Source organism: Spea bombifrons, chromosome 5 (assembly GCF_027358695.1).
Source record: "Spea bombifrons isolate aSpeBom1 chromosome 5, aSpeBom1.2.pri, whole genome shotgun sequence".
NCBI classification, from domain to species: domain Eukaryota; kingdom Metazoa; phylum Chordata; class Amphibia; order Anura; family Pelobatidae; genus Spea; species Spea bombifrons.
This window is the reverse complement of record NC_071091.1, coordinates 72,133,360-72,147,974: the sequence shown is the minus strand read 5'-3', so window position 1 is coordinate 72,147,974 and position 14,615 is coordinate 72,133,360. Positions and strand designations below refer to the sequence as shown.

Genomic DNA, 14,615 nt, shown 5'->3' with positions numbered 1-14,615 from the left:
GAAGGTGGTATGGGTTTTGTAAAAATAGTTAATTTAAAGCAATATAATATCTCACTTAATCATTTGTTCCCAAATGAATAATATTTTTATGTGTAGCAGGTACTGCGTAGACTATTCTTCTTGTAAGAATGGATAATTCTTCTTACTGTGTGCCGTTTCTGATACAGGGGAGTAGTTGGCTAAAAATGGTTATTATTAAAACTCTAGGGGATCAGTTTTAGTTTTTGTGGTTAAGAAATAAATGCGTATCGTAAAATATTCTCAAATGCTTTATAAAAAAAACACCAAATTCCCTATTCACAAATCCTACAGCAGACTCATTCACCTGTGAACAATAATCACAGCCAAGGAAAAAATGGGAGAACATGGCTTGACTTATTTTCCCATTATTTCACTGCTGTAGGCAACGGTCATTGTAACATATGGGGCGTTGTGCTGTATCGTTAGAACCAGAGATTCCTAATTTTATTTATTATTATTGTTACATCCTTTTTACTAATTGTACAGCTCTGTGGAATATAACGATATAAAATCAATAAATAATAAAAATAATAATTTAGCCGTGTTAAAGCTTTAGATATTGCAATACGGTTCTGATTACAGCTAAATAAATCTTTTATGCATAGTCACCTCTCTAATAAGGTTAAAAATCACTTCTTGGGTCAAGAATATTACGCCATCAGTTGTTTCTGTGTACAATCACTGCTGCATACAGATACTAATCTGCTGATCTGCAACTGTGTCATTTTAAATATGATACACAAAATACTAAAAAACAAATTTACAACCAACGATTTTATTGTCTTGAGTCAATGTATGTTGAATGATACATATCACAAACAGCTAGCGCCTATTGATGTCATCCCCTACACCCAATGACATAAGGATTCCACTTGTTTTTTTGTTTTTTTTTAACACATTGTTCATCTGTTTTTCTATTTCCATCTTTCCACTCCTGTACAATCCATTTATAGCCGTTTGAAACAAAGAAAGTCTGTATTCACATGTCCAGCTGACTCGCATCTGAACGGCAGAGAGATAAGTAGTTCCCTAATGAACGGTTAGACAGAAGAGAATATCCATTGGGGAGGACAGCAGTAACGTGACACTGCCTGCTTCTTCTTCATAACCGCATGAGCAGAAGACACGAAAATATGATGCAATTCTCCTTGAGACTTTACCCCTTTTCTCTGGTAAGGACTTTAAATTGCTTTAAAACGGATGCACAAGTTTCTCATGGGTGTATGTGTGCGCATATATTTCATGCTCAGTCGGGAAACATTTTATAGCTTTTCACACAGAGCCATGCTTTGTATTCCATATAACATACATGCTTCACACTTACGCTATGCCTGTGTGTCTGATTGAGGATTAGAAGAATACTGAGGATACCGAGGATAATAATAACGTATCACTTATATGTCTTTTTAGGCATTTTGACAGTGTCAGTAAAGTGAGATTAGATTCATATCTACTGATCCTAGCCGGATAAATGAAAGAATCCCTGGAGCCCTATGTTCATGTGAAATGCATATTGCTGCATGTAGATCAGTGCTGGATTCTCCGGTTACTGGAGGTAGAAGATGAGAGTTCTGTCTCATTTAACTGCGTCCCCCGCTGTCGTTTCCAAATGCCGTGAGCGTATCTCAGTACGCTTTTAAAAATCAATGGGACTTCTCGCCAATCATATGCATGCTATCTGAACGCTGAACGAGCCATTGGCGCAGGAGCCATGCAGGCGAGAAGACGGGAACCTAAATTCTTAAATTCTTTAAAAGTTGTCCTTGCACCGAAAAGTGTGTATATATACATAAACATAAACTCCCAACTTCTACCCCCGGCGAATGGGAGGTAGAATGTCACTGCTACTGTGCATGCACATAATTCTGTTGATGCATTCTCTAGTGTCCCAGAAAGAGCTCGGTGGGACAGTGGGATAGAGTGCCAAACTCAGGACTGTCCCACATAAAGCGGGAGAGTTGGGAGGCATGCTTTCATCTGTTGACGAGATCTCTTGAGCATAAAATATAGCAAAGTATACAGTAATTTAGGGTAACACTGAAAATGTTGGTTTTATCTCAGAAGATTTCCGTAGCTTCCTGCCGGGGCTTCCTCCACGTCCGGGAGGGCAGGGGGGATTCAAGCCAGTTTTTTTTAGACTGCACATGAACCTGTACAGCTTCTGCACGTCTAAATCGATCGCTAATGTGCTACTTGTTCTGTACTGTTTGCCCATTGTGCAGCTCTGTGGAATATGATGGTGCTATATAAATTAATAAATAATAAATGGGATGGGATAAATAAATCATCGTAAATAGCATATGATTTGGAAGCAAGCTAGCAGTTTTTTTTAAAATAGCTTTTATTTAAATAGTGAACAAAAACAAAATGAATACGTTATCAGAGATAATATGACCGTTCCCTTTAATGGATGGATTTGCATTACTTACTGTAAGGTAGTAAACATTTAACTTTGCACCAAATTCCTTCGGTATTAGTTTCTGGGGAACAAAGTAAGGCAATAATGTTGTTTTCATTTTACTATTCCATTATTTTCTATCTAGAATGAAACTAGATTATGTGATTAAGTTATAAACCGGATCAATGTTGGAAGATATTTCATGGATTCTAATACTGATGGCTTTTGCTCCAAAGTTGCCTTGATTTCTAATTAACGCAACTAATGATACACCTAACGATACATATAATGCAGCCTCTCGTCATTTATATATATAAGTTATTGTACCTTTAACGAATGTACCGTATTTGCTTGATTAAAAGACAAGGTTTTTTTCAGAGCAAATGTTCTGAAAAAGACCCCTCGTCTTATAATTGGGGTCGTTATATAATCAGACCTCAAATAGGTCTGACTATGAGACTAAGATCCAGATCCCCCGCAGCGCTGCAGGGGACCTAGATCCTCCTGTCCTATGCCCCCCCCCCAAAACTTACCGGTGCTTCTGAGTCCCCGGTGTGCAGCCGGGTCAGCGTGTAGACGTCTACGCGATTCGCGTAGACAACTTCCGTCGCAGCCGAAAGGAGGTGTGGTTAGCAGCGGGGGTTGTCTGCATCCGCACCTCCTTCATGCAGCGGAAGTTGTCTATGCGCATCGCGTGGACGTTTACACGTTGCCCCGACTACACACCGGGGAATCAGAAGCACCGGTAAGTTGGGGGGGGGTTAAATGGGGGGCATAAGGCATTTCTGTAGGCAGAGTGCTCTGTGAAATGCCTTTTAACCCCCTTAATGTCACTCTGCCTCCAGAAATCCCTTTTAAGCCTCTATATGCCACTCTGCCTCCTGAAATGCCCTATACCTCCCTATTAGCCACTCTGCCCCATAATATGCCTATAAGGCATATCATGGGGCACAGTGGCATATAGGGGGTATAAGGCATTTCTGGGGCAGAGTGGCAAGCCTGGGGGCAGATGTGCATAACTGGGGGGGCAGGTTGTAAAATAAAAGGAAATAAAAACAAAAACATTTTCTCAATCATAGCTTTTATTTTAAAAAAAAATGTTCACATAGTTTACATGAATTAACATTTACTGGTAAAACTTTTTTTCCTATAGGGTCGTCTTATATTCAGGCTTTTTCTTTTTTTCCTAAATTAATATTCTGATTTTGGGGGGTCGTCTTGTAATCAGGGTCGTCTTATAATCGAGCAAATACGGTATTACACAAATCTGCTTCATATCCCGTAACAGTCAAAAACAATGCTGATCTCTATAAACCAGCACCGGTTAACCTTTAGCCTTTCAAAATTAGCAGACTACCCATAAATGTGTGTGTCAAACACATGCACTAGTAGTGACTTGTTTCAACAGCTCAAAGAAAGCAACAAGCAAATTATATGTGGTAAGATATTATTATTATTATTATTATTATTTACGTAACTTTGTACACTTCAGCAAATGTATGCTGCAAATATCTACTGCTGTAGGGATAAATCACCAGTGCTAAAGGGGATCTGTATTAGAAACCCACTTTATAGGTTTACCATAGAAGCAGCCATCTTAACATTCTGTAAAACGCACGTTTTCCATGATTATTCCTCCTCATTAAGTTATCTCCACCCTGTTGTTGAGCTGATGATTATTGCTGATTCAAGCTGCCTTTGTAAGGGTGGGGTGAGGAAAAGACAGAAGACTTAAGGAAGGAAAATGATTCGATGTGTTAGTTTTTTTGGCCATAGAGCAGGGCTGTCCAACCTGCGGCCCTCCCGCTGTTGCAGGACTACATACATCTCTCATGCTCCTCTATCAGCCACTTAGCTGAAAGAACATTATGGGAGATGTAGTCCTGCAGCAGCTGGAGGGCCGCAGGCTGGACACCCCTACCATAGAGGCTGAATAGCACCTTGCTTGTAAACCAAGTATCTCATCCTTGATTTGAAACCTCTTGGATTTTCTCTTGTGCTTGATGTCTATACACGTTCTTTCTCTTATAGCCCCCATTTATCCTACACACGATGTGCTCTCTTTAAAAAAAGTAAACGCACACACACACACACACACACATATACAATGGGCTGCCTTTTTAGCAATACATATGCTTTATCTGAAGTCCTTTTTATTAACCACAAATATATGTGCTTATTATCAAATAGGAAAGGAAAGAAAAGGAACGGATGATAATGCGGTGTTTATATGTCTTGTACATCTAGTTCTTTATACAAAGCTGAATCCAACTTCACGATAATATAAAGCCCCAAATTGTTGTGTTATAATACATCTCTTTGTCTAGCTGTAATTTGCCATGAAGTCGGCAGGAGATTTTGAGATTAGAATGAGACCCTGTTTTCCAGCTCTCCTATATTAATGGTGTCAGGTTGTATAACATAACCTGAATAACCTGTTGGAAAGGCTTCTCCAATTCCACTCCCTACACGCTGAAAGCTTTCCACGGGGCATGTGCTGGTCCCGGTGACGAGAAAGGTATGTATTAGCAACATATGGTACAGCAGGAGGGCTAGTTCAGGATAAGACTGAGAAATAAACCCAATAGTTCTCTGTTTTTATTAGACATTTATTTATATGTCAATGGTCGCAATACAAAACATTGCAGAACATTGGTAGATTTTAGGCTCATCCCCGCTGATCAGGAGTCTTCTCTGTTATGTTTCTATTTGCATCTCTTTCCAACATTACCACCAATACGTAAGTAAGCTCTACTGGGACTTGTAAGAATACATTTGTGGGATCTTGGACTACTTACTCAGTTGTGAATAGCAAAAAAAGATTTATTTTAACCAGATATTTTTTTTTTAAATAACACTTTTATTTAAGAAAAATTAATATAATTTGTAGTGATTTAATGCTATTTAAAAAAAAAAAAAGCTATAAATAAAATATCTAAATAGGAAAATCAATATTATAATTGCTAAAACGAGAGTTAATGTTTTAGGAATCTAGTAATTAACATTGCAATATATTTGAAATAATATTTGTAATATACCGCACAACATATTTCTTGTTTATATGAATTTCTAAGCAGATGATTTAGTTTTGACTATGGATTCTTCAAAAGATGTTCTGTAGGGAAAAAATGCATCAAATATAACCCCTTGCTGACCTGCAAATCTACTTCTAGGATATTGAAACTAGGGGCATCATAATAAAAATTGGGTTTATTAAGTAGGTTAACTAGGATTTGTATTTTTGTTTTTTTAAACAAAAATGATTAATACGATTTACAGAAGGTTTACATCTTAAACAAGCTTTTGCATACTTTAGGGGTTTATGTGCTACGGCATGAGTTTGTAAGATGCATTATCAAGGGGCTGAAATCCCTATGCATTATGAAGGGCCCACCCTGACAACTTTCTAATGTAAGAAGGATTGTGCTGATCCCTGGAATATTCATAGTTTAATCAGTGGGGTGACTGATCTCACTGATTTAGCGGTTTTATATAGGGCTAACCAAGCTCTTCTTTAGGTAGAGTTTGGCCCTTTATAATGCACTGTGCCATCTATGAGTTAAAACTACAAACTCCTAGTTTAGTGAATAAACCCCTTTGTGTTCACATAATCAGAGCTGTGTTTATGTGTGGCTGGATGCTTATGATTGTGTTCAGAATGTTGTTTTGCCTGTCTGAGAGAGCTTTTTTGCAAAACAACAGGATTAGCACTTCCATAGTAACATAAAAAAACATGTTGTTTGTCGTAGGTGACATTTTTGTGTCTGATCATGCTGCCGTTCGGAACAGATGCATCTGAGAAACTGCAAGAAGACCTTTTCACTTACATTGACACACATCAGGATGAGTTTGTTCAGGTAAGGATGGAAATTGAATTTTTATGAGCAATCATATTTCTAATATTTAGAGGGTACTGCGTCAGAGAAGAGGACAAACGGAGATCCTTGGATGAGCGGAGAGACAGGTTAGGAGTGTATTTAGAGATGAGATGTAAATTGGGGAACCGCTATGAAAGTAATAGGATTTTGAAATGAATCCTGAAGCGCACAGGCAGCCAGTGAAGAGACTGACAGAGGGGAGAGACGTTAGTAAATCGATGGCAGAGGAAGATAAGTCTGGCAGCAACATTCATGGTGGATTGTAGAGGGGTGAGATGGGTAAGAGGGAGACCAGCTCAGACAGAGTTACAATAATCGAGGCAGGAGATAATGAGCGCATGGACAAGGGACAAATGTGAGTAATGTTTTTAAGATGGAGTTTTTTGAGGTAGACTGAATATGGGGGGTGAATGAGAGGTCAAGGATGACACCAAGGCATGTGAGCGTGAGGGAAAAGGAAGACGATTTCAATCATTGGAGAGATTGAACCTTAGTTACACAATCTAAGACAGAGAGAGCGATTAGAAGAGGATTTGGACGTCATCAGCGTACAGGAGGTATTGAAAGCCAAAGGTAGAGATGAGTTTGCCTAGTGAGGTAGTGTAAAGCGAGAACAAAAGGGGCCCTAGAACTGAGCCTTGGTGTGCCCCGACTGAGAGGGCTAGGGGAGGAGAAGTGTTACTGGATCGGGAGATGATCAGAAAGGTACGATGTGAACCAGGACAGAGCAGTGTCAGAGAGATTAATATCATGAAGTGTTTTTAGGAGAAGAGGGTGGTCCACAATGTCAAAAGCAGCAGAAAGGTCCAGCAGGATGTGCTGTTGAAGCTTGTATGACGCCTCCTCGATGTGCTAGCATTGTGAGGAGGCTGATCGGGAAAGGCAAGTGGTGACCACACTTCCCACCCCACTCACTTCCTGGATGGCCCCACGCCTTTCAACTACACCTTTCAGCTACACTAATTTGGACACCTGAAATGTTGGGAGTTATGCTTTTCTTTATTCAAGTGGACCTAATATTTTCCTAAACCTTCAATTTCATTGTTCAATATACTTAATACATTTATTTAATTATGTTTTAGGCCAATACATTAGAAATATTTGTTATCCGTTAGTTTAAACAGCCATCTTAAGTACTAGCTTCAGGATTTCTTTGAGTAAAATCTGTGCATGTGATAAATTCACTTTAATAACCAAGTTATACCAGTGACTGAACAACAAATACCATTTGAAATCACATACTAACAGCATAAAATAAGAAGCATGAAAGCATCTTCTAAATGCACAGCACAGTTTTACTAGCCTCATTATGTCACTCAAGTATAAATTAATTTTATTATAACAGAACCTTAAAGACTGGTTGGCTGTTCCAAGTGATTCAAGTAATCCTGAACTACGTGGAGAAGTGATCAGGATGATGAACATCACAGCTGATAGGATCCGAGATCTTGGAGCCACTGTGGAGTTAGTAGATATGGGCTCTGAAAAGGTAAATACTTCAGAATGTACAATTTTTTTTATAGCAATGAACGTCTATCAGATTAGTTATTGGTTCCCTGTTACGTCTATTGTAATATTGGTTATTGGTTAAAAATAGTGTTACTAATGGCTTGGCCATGGACAAAAGGAAGCGTGAAGTTCCATTCCAGTCTTATACATTCACGTGTGTTGGCCATAAATGGGGTAAGCCAGCAATTAGAATTGCTTGGTCAGTAAACTGGAGCTAGCTTACCATAATAATGTCTAAATAAGTATAATATCCTGTTAATTTGTCCTGATATTCAAATTGTACAACGTTTCAGAATTGTTATTGTTAATAATCATCTAAGAATGTAGATAAACAGCAGGGAACCTCAAGGTAAAAAAGGATTCCCTGATACCTGTTATTATAGCTCTCTAATCATTAGGGTGTATATGGTAAAGGTACATATGCAAACAGAAATTTAGGGAAAAAACAGTGAAATAATAACCTTGGTGTTATGTGTTGTTTTACTTATAGTTGCATGACGGGCAGAGTATTCCCTTTCCCCCAGCGATCCTAGCTGAGCTTGGTAATGACACTACCAAAGCCACCGTGTGTTTTTATGGACACACTGATGTCCAACCTGCTAAAAAAGAAGATGGTTGGAACACCGATCCTTATACGATGACTGAAATCAATGGTATGTTTCCTCTCTATGGACATATACAGTACCTGGTCAGAACTCGGGCTCAGTGGTATTATGGTGCTGAGGGTAACTTAAGTCCTAAAATAATTTCTGCTGAGGGACTAAGCTTTTTAAAACTAGGGGCTAATTGGCCATAGAAGTTCAAAAACAAGCAAACAGGGAAAAGGTGTATGGACACTGAGGAGGGGGAAAGAGGACAAGAGAAGGGCAGGGAGAGGCGGTGTAATAGTACAACGAGCATGTAGACATTTTAGGATTGAATGTAAATAAAGGTGAGAAAGCTCAGGGTGGAAGGAGAATAATGGTCGAGGGGAATAGAGCAGAAAGTGTATAATAATCGAGGGGCCTAGGGTTTAATATATTGGAGAAGGGATTGCAGTCGTGGAGGGAAATACTAAAATTGGTTTTCAATGGTTGATGGGATAGGCATGGAGCCCCCCTCCATGCCTATCCCATCAACCATTGAAAACCAATTTTATGTTACAGGGAGGGAGAGACTGAAAGGCAATGTAATGGTGTAGGAGGAACAGAATGGAATGGGGTGTAATAGAGGTGAGCAACCAGAAGGGAAAGGAGCATACGGTTTGTATAAAAATCCATAGTACATTTCATGTAATGCACACATGTATATCTTGGGGTTCTTCTAGAATAACCAACCCATTCATGTTCCTAAATTTTGAGAAAATATCTTAGTGTAACGCTTAATCTTTTTGAAAGGAAACCTATATGGACGTGGTGCTACTGATAACAAAGGTCCGGTGTTAGCCTGGATAAACGCCATAGATACGTACAGAGCTCTGAAACAGGTATGACATGAAGATATACTTGATAATTAAGAATATATTAGAAGGATGCTGCATCATATGAGTTTGTACACCTAGAAGTTTTCTTAAGACAGCAGTAATAAAGTTGCAACCAACAATCTGTTTTATTCTTTATTATATAAAAATAATGGCTTAATACAGGTTTCGCAATATGCTAGATCCCAAGATCTCCAAACGTCTTGGTGCTTAACTGGAAAATATTATTTGATCCCCTGCTGATTTTGTATGTTTGCCCGCTGACAAAGACATGATCAATCTATAATTTTAGTGAGAGACAGAATAACAACAAAATATCCAGAATAATGCATTTCACATAAATTATAAATTGATTTGCATTTTACTAAGTGAATCAGCAAACTGTTTGGCTCCCAGGTGTCTTATAGACAGGTAACAAACTGAGATTAGGAGCACTCTCTAAAAGGGAGTGCTCCTAATCTCAGTTTGTTACCTGAATAAAGGACACCTGTCCACAGAAGCAATCAGTCAGATTCCAAACTCTCCACCATGGCCAAGACCAAAGAGCTGTCCAAGGATGTCAGGGACAAAATTGTAGACCTACAAATCGCTGAAACGGGCTACAAAACCATCGCCATGCAGCTTTGTGAGAAGGTGACCATGGTGCGATTATTCGCAAATTTAAGAAACACAAAATAACTGTCAACCTTCCTCGATCTGGGGCTCCAGGCAAGATCTCACCTCGTGGAGTTTCAATGATTATGAGAACGGTGAGGAATCAGCCCAGAATTACACACGAGGATCTTGCCAATGATCTGAAGGCAGCTGGGACCATAGTCACCAAGAAAACAATTGGTAACACAATATGAAGGACTAAAATCCTGTAGTGCCTGCAAGGTCCCCCTGCTCAAGAAAGCACATGTACAGGCCTATCTGAAGTTTGCCAATGAACATCTGAATGAACTGGGTGAAAGTGTTGTGGTCAGATGAGACCAAAATCAAGCTATTTGGCATCAACTCAACTCACCGTGTTTGGAGGAGGAGGAATGCTGCCTATGACCCCAAGACACCATCCCCACCATAAAAACATGGAGGTGGAAACATTATGCTTTGGGGTGTTTTCTGCTTAGGGGACAGGACAACTTCACCACACCAAAGGGACGATGGATGGGGTCATGTACAATCAAATCTTGGATAAGAACCTCAGCCAGGGCATTGAAAATGGGTCGTGGATGGATATTCCAGCATGACAATGATCCAAAACACATGGCCAAGGCAACAAAGAAGTGGCTCAAGAAGAAGAACATTAAGGTCCTGGAGTGGCCAGTCTCCAGACCTTAATCCCATAGAAAATCTGTGGAGGGAGCTGAAGTTCGAGTTGCCAAACGTCAGCCTCGAAACCTTAATGACTTGGAGAGGAATCTGTGATTGCCAACATGGGTTTTGCCACCAAATACTAAGTCATGTTTTGCAAAGGGGTCAAATACTTATTTCTGTCAGGACTCGGGTAATCAGGTCGGGTAGGAGCCCATGTGCAGGGGATACTTGGGGTTCGGTCTGTAACCCACGATGCATAATCTAGGTAATGCAATTCTGAGTGCTCCAGAGGGCGGAGGGTGGCCACTAGTGGTAGCAGATTGATATACCACATGTATGAAAAAGCCATGGTTCAGGGAGCGAAAAAGTGGTTCCTGACAATTTCACTGAGTAAAATGCAAATCAATTTATAACTTATTTGAAATTATATTATTCTGCAGAGCATCAAATATTTTTTTCCTTCACTGTAGCTGTCTCCAGCACCACATTTCTGAGGTCAAATGATCATTGTGGGTATAAGGCAACCGTTATTTGATGATGCTGGGTCTTTTTAACCCTCACTGATAACTAAAATTAAAGTTATTAATCAAGTACATATTGATTGTGTTCTACTTCTTTCTATGCCAGAAATATTTTAACTGTTATCTAATTTAGGATTAAAAGGTTAGAAATGTACCTGTTAATGTGTTGAGGAGTAGAAATTATCCTGTTACTGAGATCTTACCTTGATTGTATTTATTAATATTAACAGGACATTCCAATAAATATTAAATTCATCATCGAAGGGGTTGAAGAAACAGGCTCTCCTGGTCTAGAAGATCTAATTAAGAAGAACAGTAATTTTTTTGCTGATGTGGATTATATTGTGATTTCTGATAACGTGTGGCTCAGTCGAAAACCAGCTTTGACATATGGAACACGTGGCAATGCCTACTTCTTTGTTGAGGTAAGCACACAGTTTTACTGGTGCAATTGTTTTATGTTTTGGTCTTTAATTATCCATGAAGCCAACTGTCCTCTCTCTACACTACTTGACTTGACTGTAGATAGTAACAACATCATACGTGAAGAATTATGTTCCAAAACTCCAACAACATTCTATTCAAAATAATGTTTCTTTGCTATACAATTTCCATGGTAATAGTAAAATCAATATTTCATCATCATTGGTTATATGATTGTATATAAACGCTGGTATAAATGCAATTAGAATGTCAGGTACTAAAAGCATGGACTTAATTTTGTTCCTGCAGGTAGAAAGTGGTAAAAAGGATTTGCATTCCGGAACATTTGGAGGAATCATACATGAAGCAATGAGGGATCTAGTATATCTCTTAGGTAACACATTGTATTTGGCTATATGTTATCTTTGGCCATGAAAAGCTTCTTCTATCAGCCTTTACAATAAAAAAAACAAAACAAAATGTCACATATAACAGCTGTATGAAAACAAAAAAGGTGATTGAAGTATTATCTAAGTATTATCACAGACAAAGGATTAAACCATCCATTATCTATACTCTCTTTATCTTCATAGCCAACCTAGTGGACTCTTCCGGCCATATTCTAATCCCTGGCATATATGATGACGTAGCTCCTTTGACAGAGGAAGAAAAACGATTATACGAGAACATAGATTTCGACTTGGAGGAACATAAAAATAACACAGGTGTGGAAACATTCCTGTACAGCACTAAGGTATGGTGTTTTCCAGTAACAAATCTGACATATTTCTCTTCATTTAGGTATTGCAAAATATCTTTGATTTTCGTTTTTTATCGTGGAAAATTCTGTTCCATACTGTACGTTATACTGGTCGTCTATTGCTGGAATACTCATAGTTCAGAACAAAAAGATTAATATCCTCTTAAATTGTAGTAGTAAATATCTCTGACTTAAGAAAATAAGCAGCACAGCTTTCTCATTTTTTTAAGGGTGGGATGTTAAGTATTAGAAGTGATATCCCCTGTAGGCAAATCTACGGACAAACAAACTAAGAGCACTGGGTATTACTTTTCTTTTCTACATGTATGACTGATCGAAGTGTTCATATACAGGAAGAAATACTTCAGCATATGTGGCGGTTTCCTAGCCTCACTATCCATGGAATTGAAGGGGCTTTTTCTGGAACAGGAACCAAAACAGTGATACCCTCAAAAGTCATAGGGAAATTCTCCATACGGCAGGTTCCCAACATGCAGATTCCGGTGGTAGAGAAACTGGTATGTAGGAGTGTTTAATATCTGTATTATTATTATTGGACCAAAAAGGAAATGCTGGGGCCATATTGAGAATAAACAAATGTGTTGATATGTTTTAGAATCTGGAATTGCTTTCTTTGTAGTTTTAATTGAATGTTTCCAATTCTATTTTTTATGTCAAATTGTTTGTTCATATTTTTTTTAAAAAATGACTATATTTATAAATATACATACAGTAGATACACATTTTACATTGTATATAAAATATTTTTACTTAACATGTTACTGGTTGGACAGTAACTGGTGGGGATGGTCATGTTGTAAACTATGTAGGTGGCTTATTGTTGCTCAACCACCATAGCCCAGTGTTGTCCTTCCTGGTGTGGTGGCATCCTGGTATGCACTACCTGTAAAATATAACATTTGTCTGAGATTTATGTATTTTTTGCTTGTTTTGCTAACATTTATGGGCAGACTAGACACGCCAAATAGTTCTTGCAGTATCTGCCGTCAAATTCTATGTCTGTGTGCCTTCATTAACACAAATCCCCTACTTTCTTCTAGGTGAAAAAATATCTTGAAGAGGTGTTTGCAAAGTTACATAGTCCAAACAAATTAACAGTGTCTCTGGAAATAGGGGCAATGCCCTGGGTGGCAAATGTCAAAGATCCCCAGTATGAAGCAGCTAGAAGTGCGATTAAAAAAGGTTGGATGTCCAGTTTTCTTTCAATAAAAAATTTGAATTTTTAGAATTAAAACATATGACAGTAGTTGCTCATTTTCTATGTTCTTGATATTTTTATACAAAAAAAGTATAGGAGAAGTAGTAACATTGCTACAAAGCTGTTTATCTGCTATTTATATCTATCGTATATATCATATATATATATATATACAGTATCTATATAAATATATATATGTGTATTATTATGATCAATGCACCGTATTGCTTTTTAAAAGGCAAAATTTGTAATGCTTTCTTTTTTTTCGCTGTAGTATTTGGTGTGATACCTGATATGATCAGAGACGGCTCAACAATTCCATTAGCTAAAATATTCCAAGATTTAACAAAAAAGAGTGTGATGATGCTTCCAATTGGTGGAGCTGATGATGGCGAACACTCGCAAAATGAGAAAATAAGCAGGTATGATACAAGTGCTATCACATTAAGGTGTTAGTTACTTGGGTGGAAATAAGTTCCCACAATAAAGTGTTGTATGTTCAAAGAGTAACAGATCTGCATTAAATAAATGGACAATGACAGTTTCTCTCCTTCTGCTACAGTTCATGACCATACCAAGGCACATTTTCTTACATAGTTACATAGGCTGGAAAAACACATGTGTCCATCAAGTTCAGCCTTTCCCATATCTGTTTATTTCTTCTTTTTTTTCTACAGATCTAATTATATTCAGGGGACAAAGCTGTTTGCAACATTCTTCGAGGAGCTGTCAAAACTTCATGAAGATTTATTTGCAAAATCAGATCCCAAAAAGGTCAAGATTTCCCAGCTCATTGGAAGTTAAATATGAAAACTCTCAGTATGCTACATCAATACCTGCTAACCACGGGAACCCTTGTATTGAGCTCTGTCTGAATGTAGAAATCCATTTATTTGCACTCTGGAGTATTCTTTTTGGGAAACCAAAACGGACACTATATTTGTTACAATGTTGCTATTTTTTTTAAACACATTGGCCCATTTCCTTTGTAATTAAAATGTCATGGAAAATGTTTAAACATGTTGTAGTGGGCATCAGCGATAAAATATTGCAGACAACAAATATGAAAACATAACAAAAAAGGAAGTAAGCATATCAATAATAAAAGAAAAGTATTTTCTGCAGATATCA

At 38.1% G+C, this 14,615-nt stretch overlaps 1 protein-coding gene across 2 annotated transcripts; it reads left to right on the top strand.

Annotated features, from left to right (window-relative positions):
* The first annotated feature begins 1,062 nt into the window (after positions 1 to 1,062).
* On the top strand, positions 1,063 to 14,615 carry LOC128498070 (beta-Ala-His dipeptidase-like). Of its 2 annotated transcripts, none has more exons than XM_053468354.1 (12): positions 1,063 to 1,193; positions 6,169 to 6,276; positions 7,643 to 7,786; positions 8,297 to 8,459; positions 9,183 to 9,271; positions 11,313 to 11,507; positions 11,815 to 11,899; positions 12,099 to 12,259; positions 12,619 to 12,783; positions 13,327 to 13,468; positions 13,759 to 13,906; positions 14,162 to 14,615. In XM_053468354.1, the coding sequence occupies exons 1-12, from the start codon at positions 1,134 to 1,136 to the stop codon at positions 14,286 to 14,288; spliced, it is 1,587 nt and encodes a 528-aa protein (XP_053324329.1). In that variant the 5' UTR covers positions 1,063 to 1,133; the 3' UTR covers positions 14,289 to 14,615. The 2 variants fall into 2 exon arrangements, with proteins under 2 accessions (XP_053324329.1, XP_053324330.1); XM_053468355.1 differs by lacking the exon at positions 1,063 to 1,193 and adding an exon at positions 3,841 to 3,858.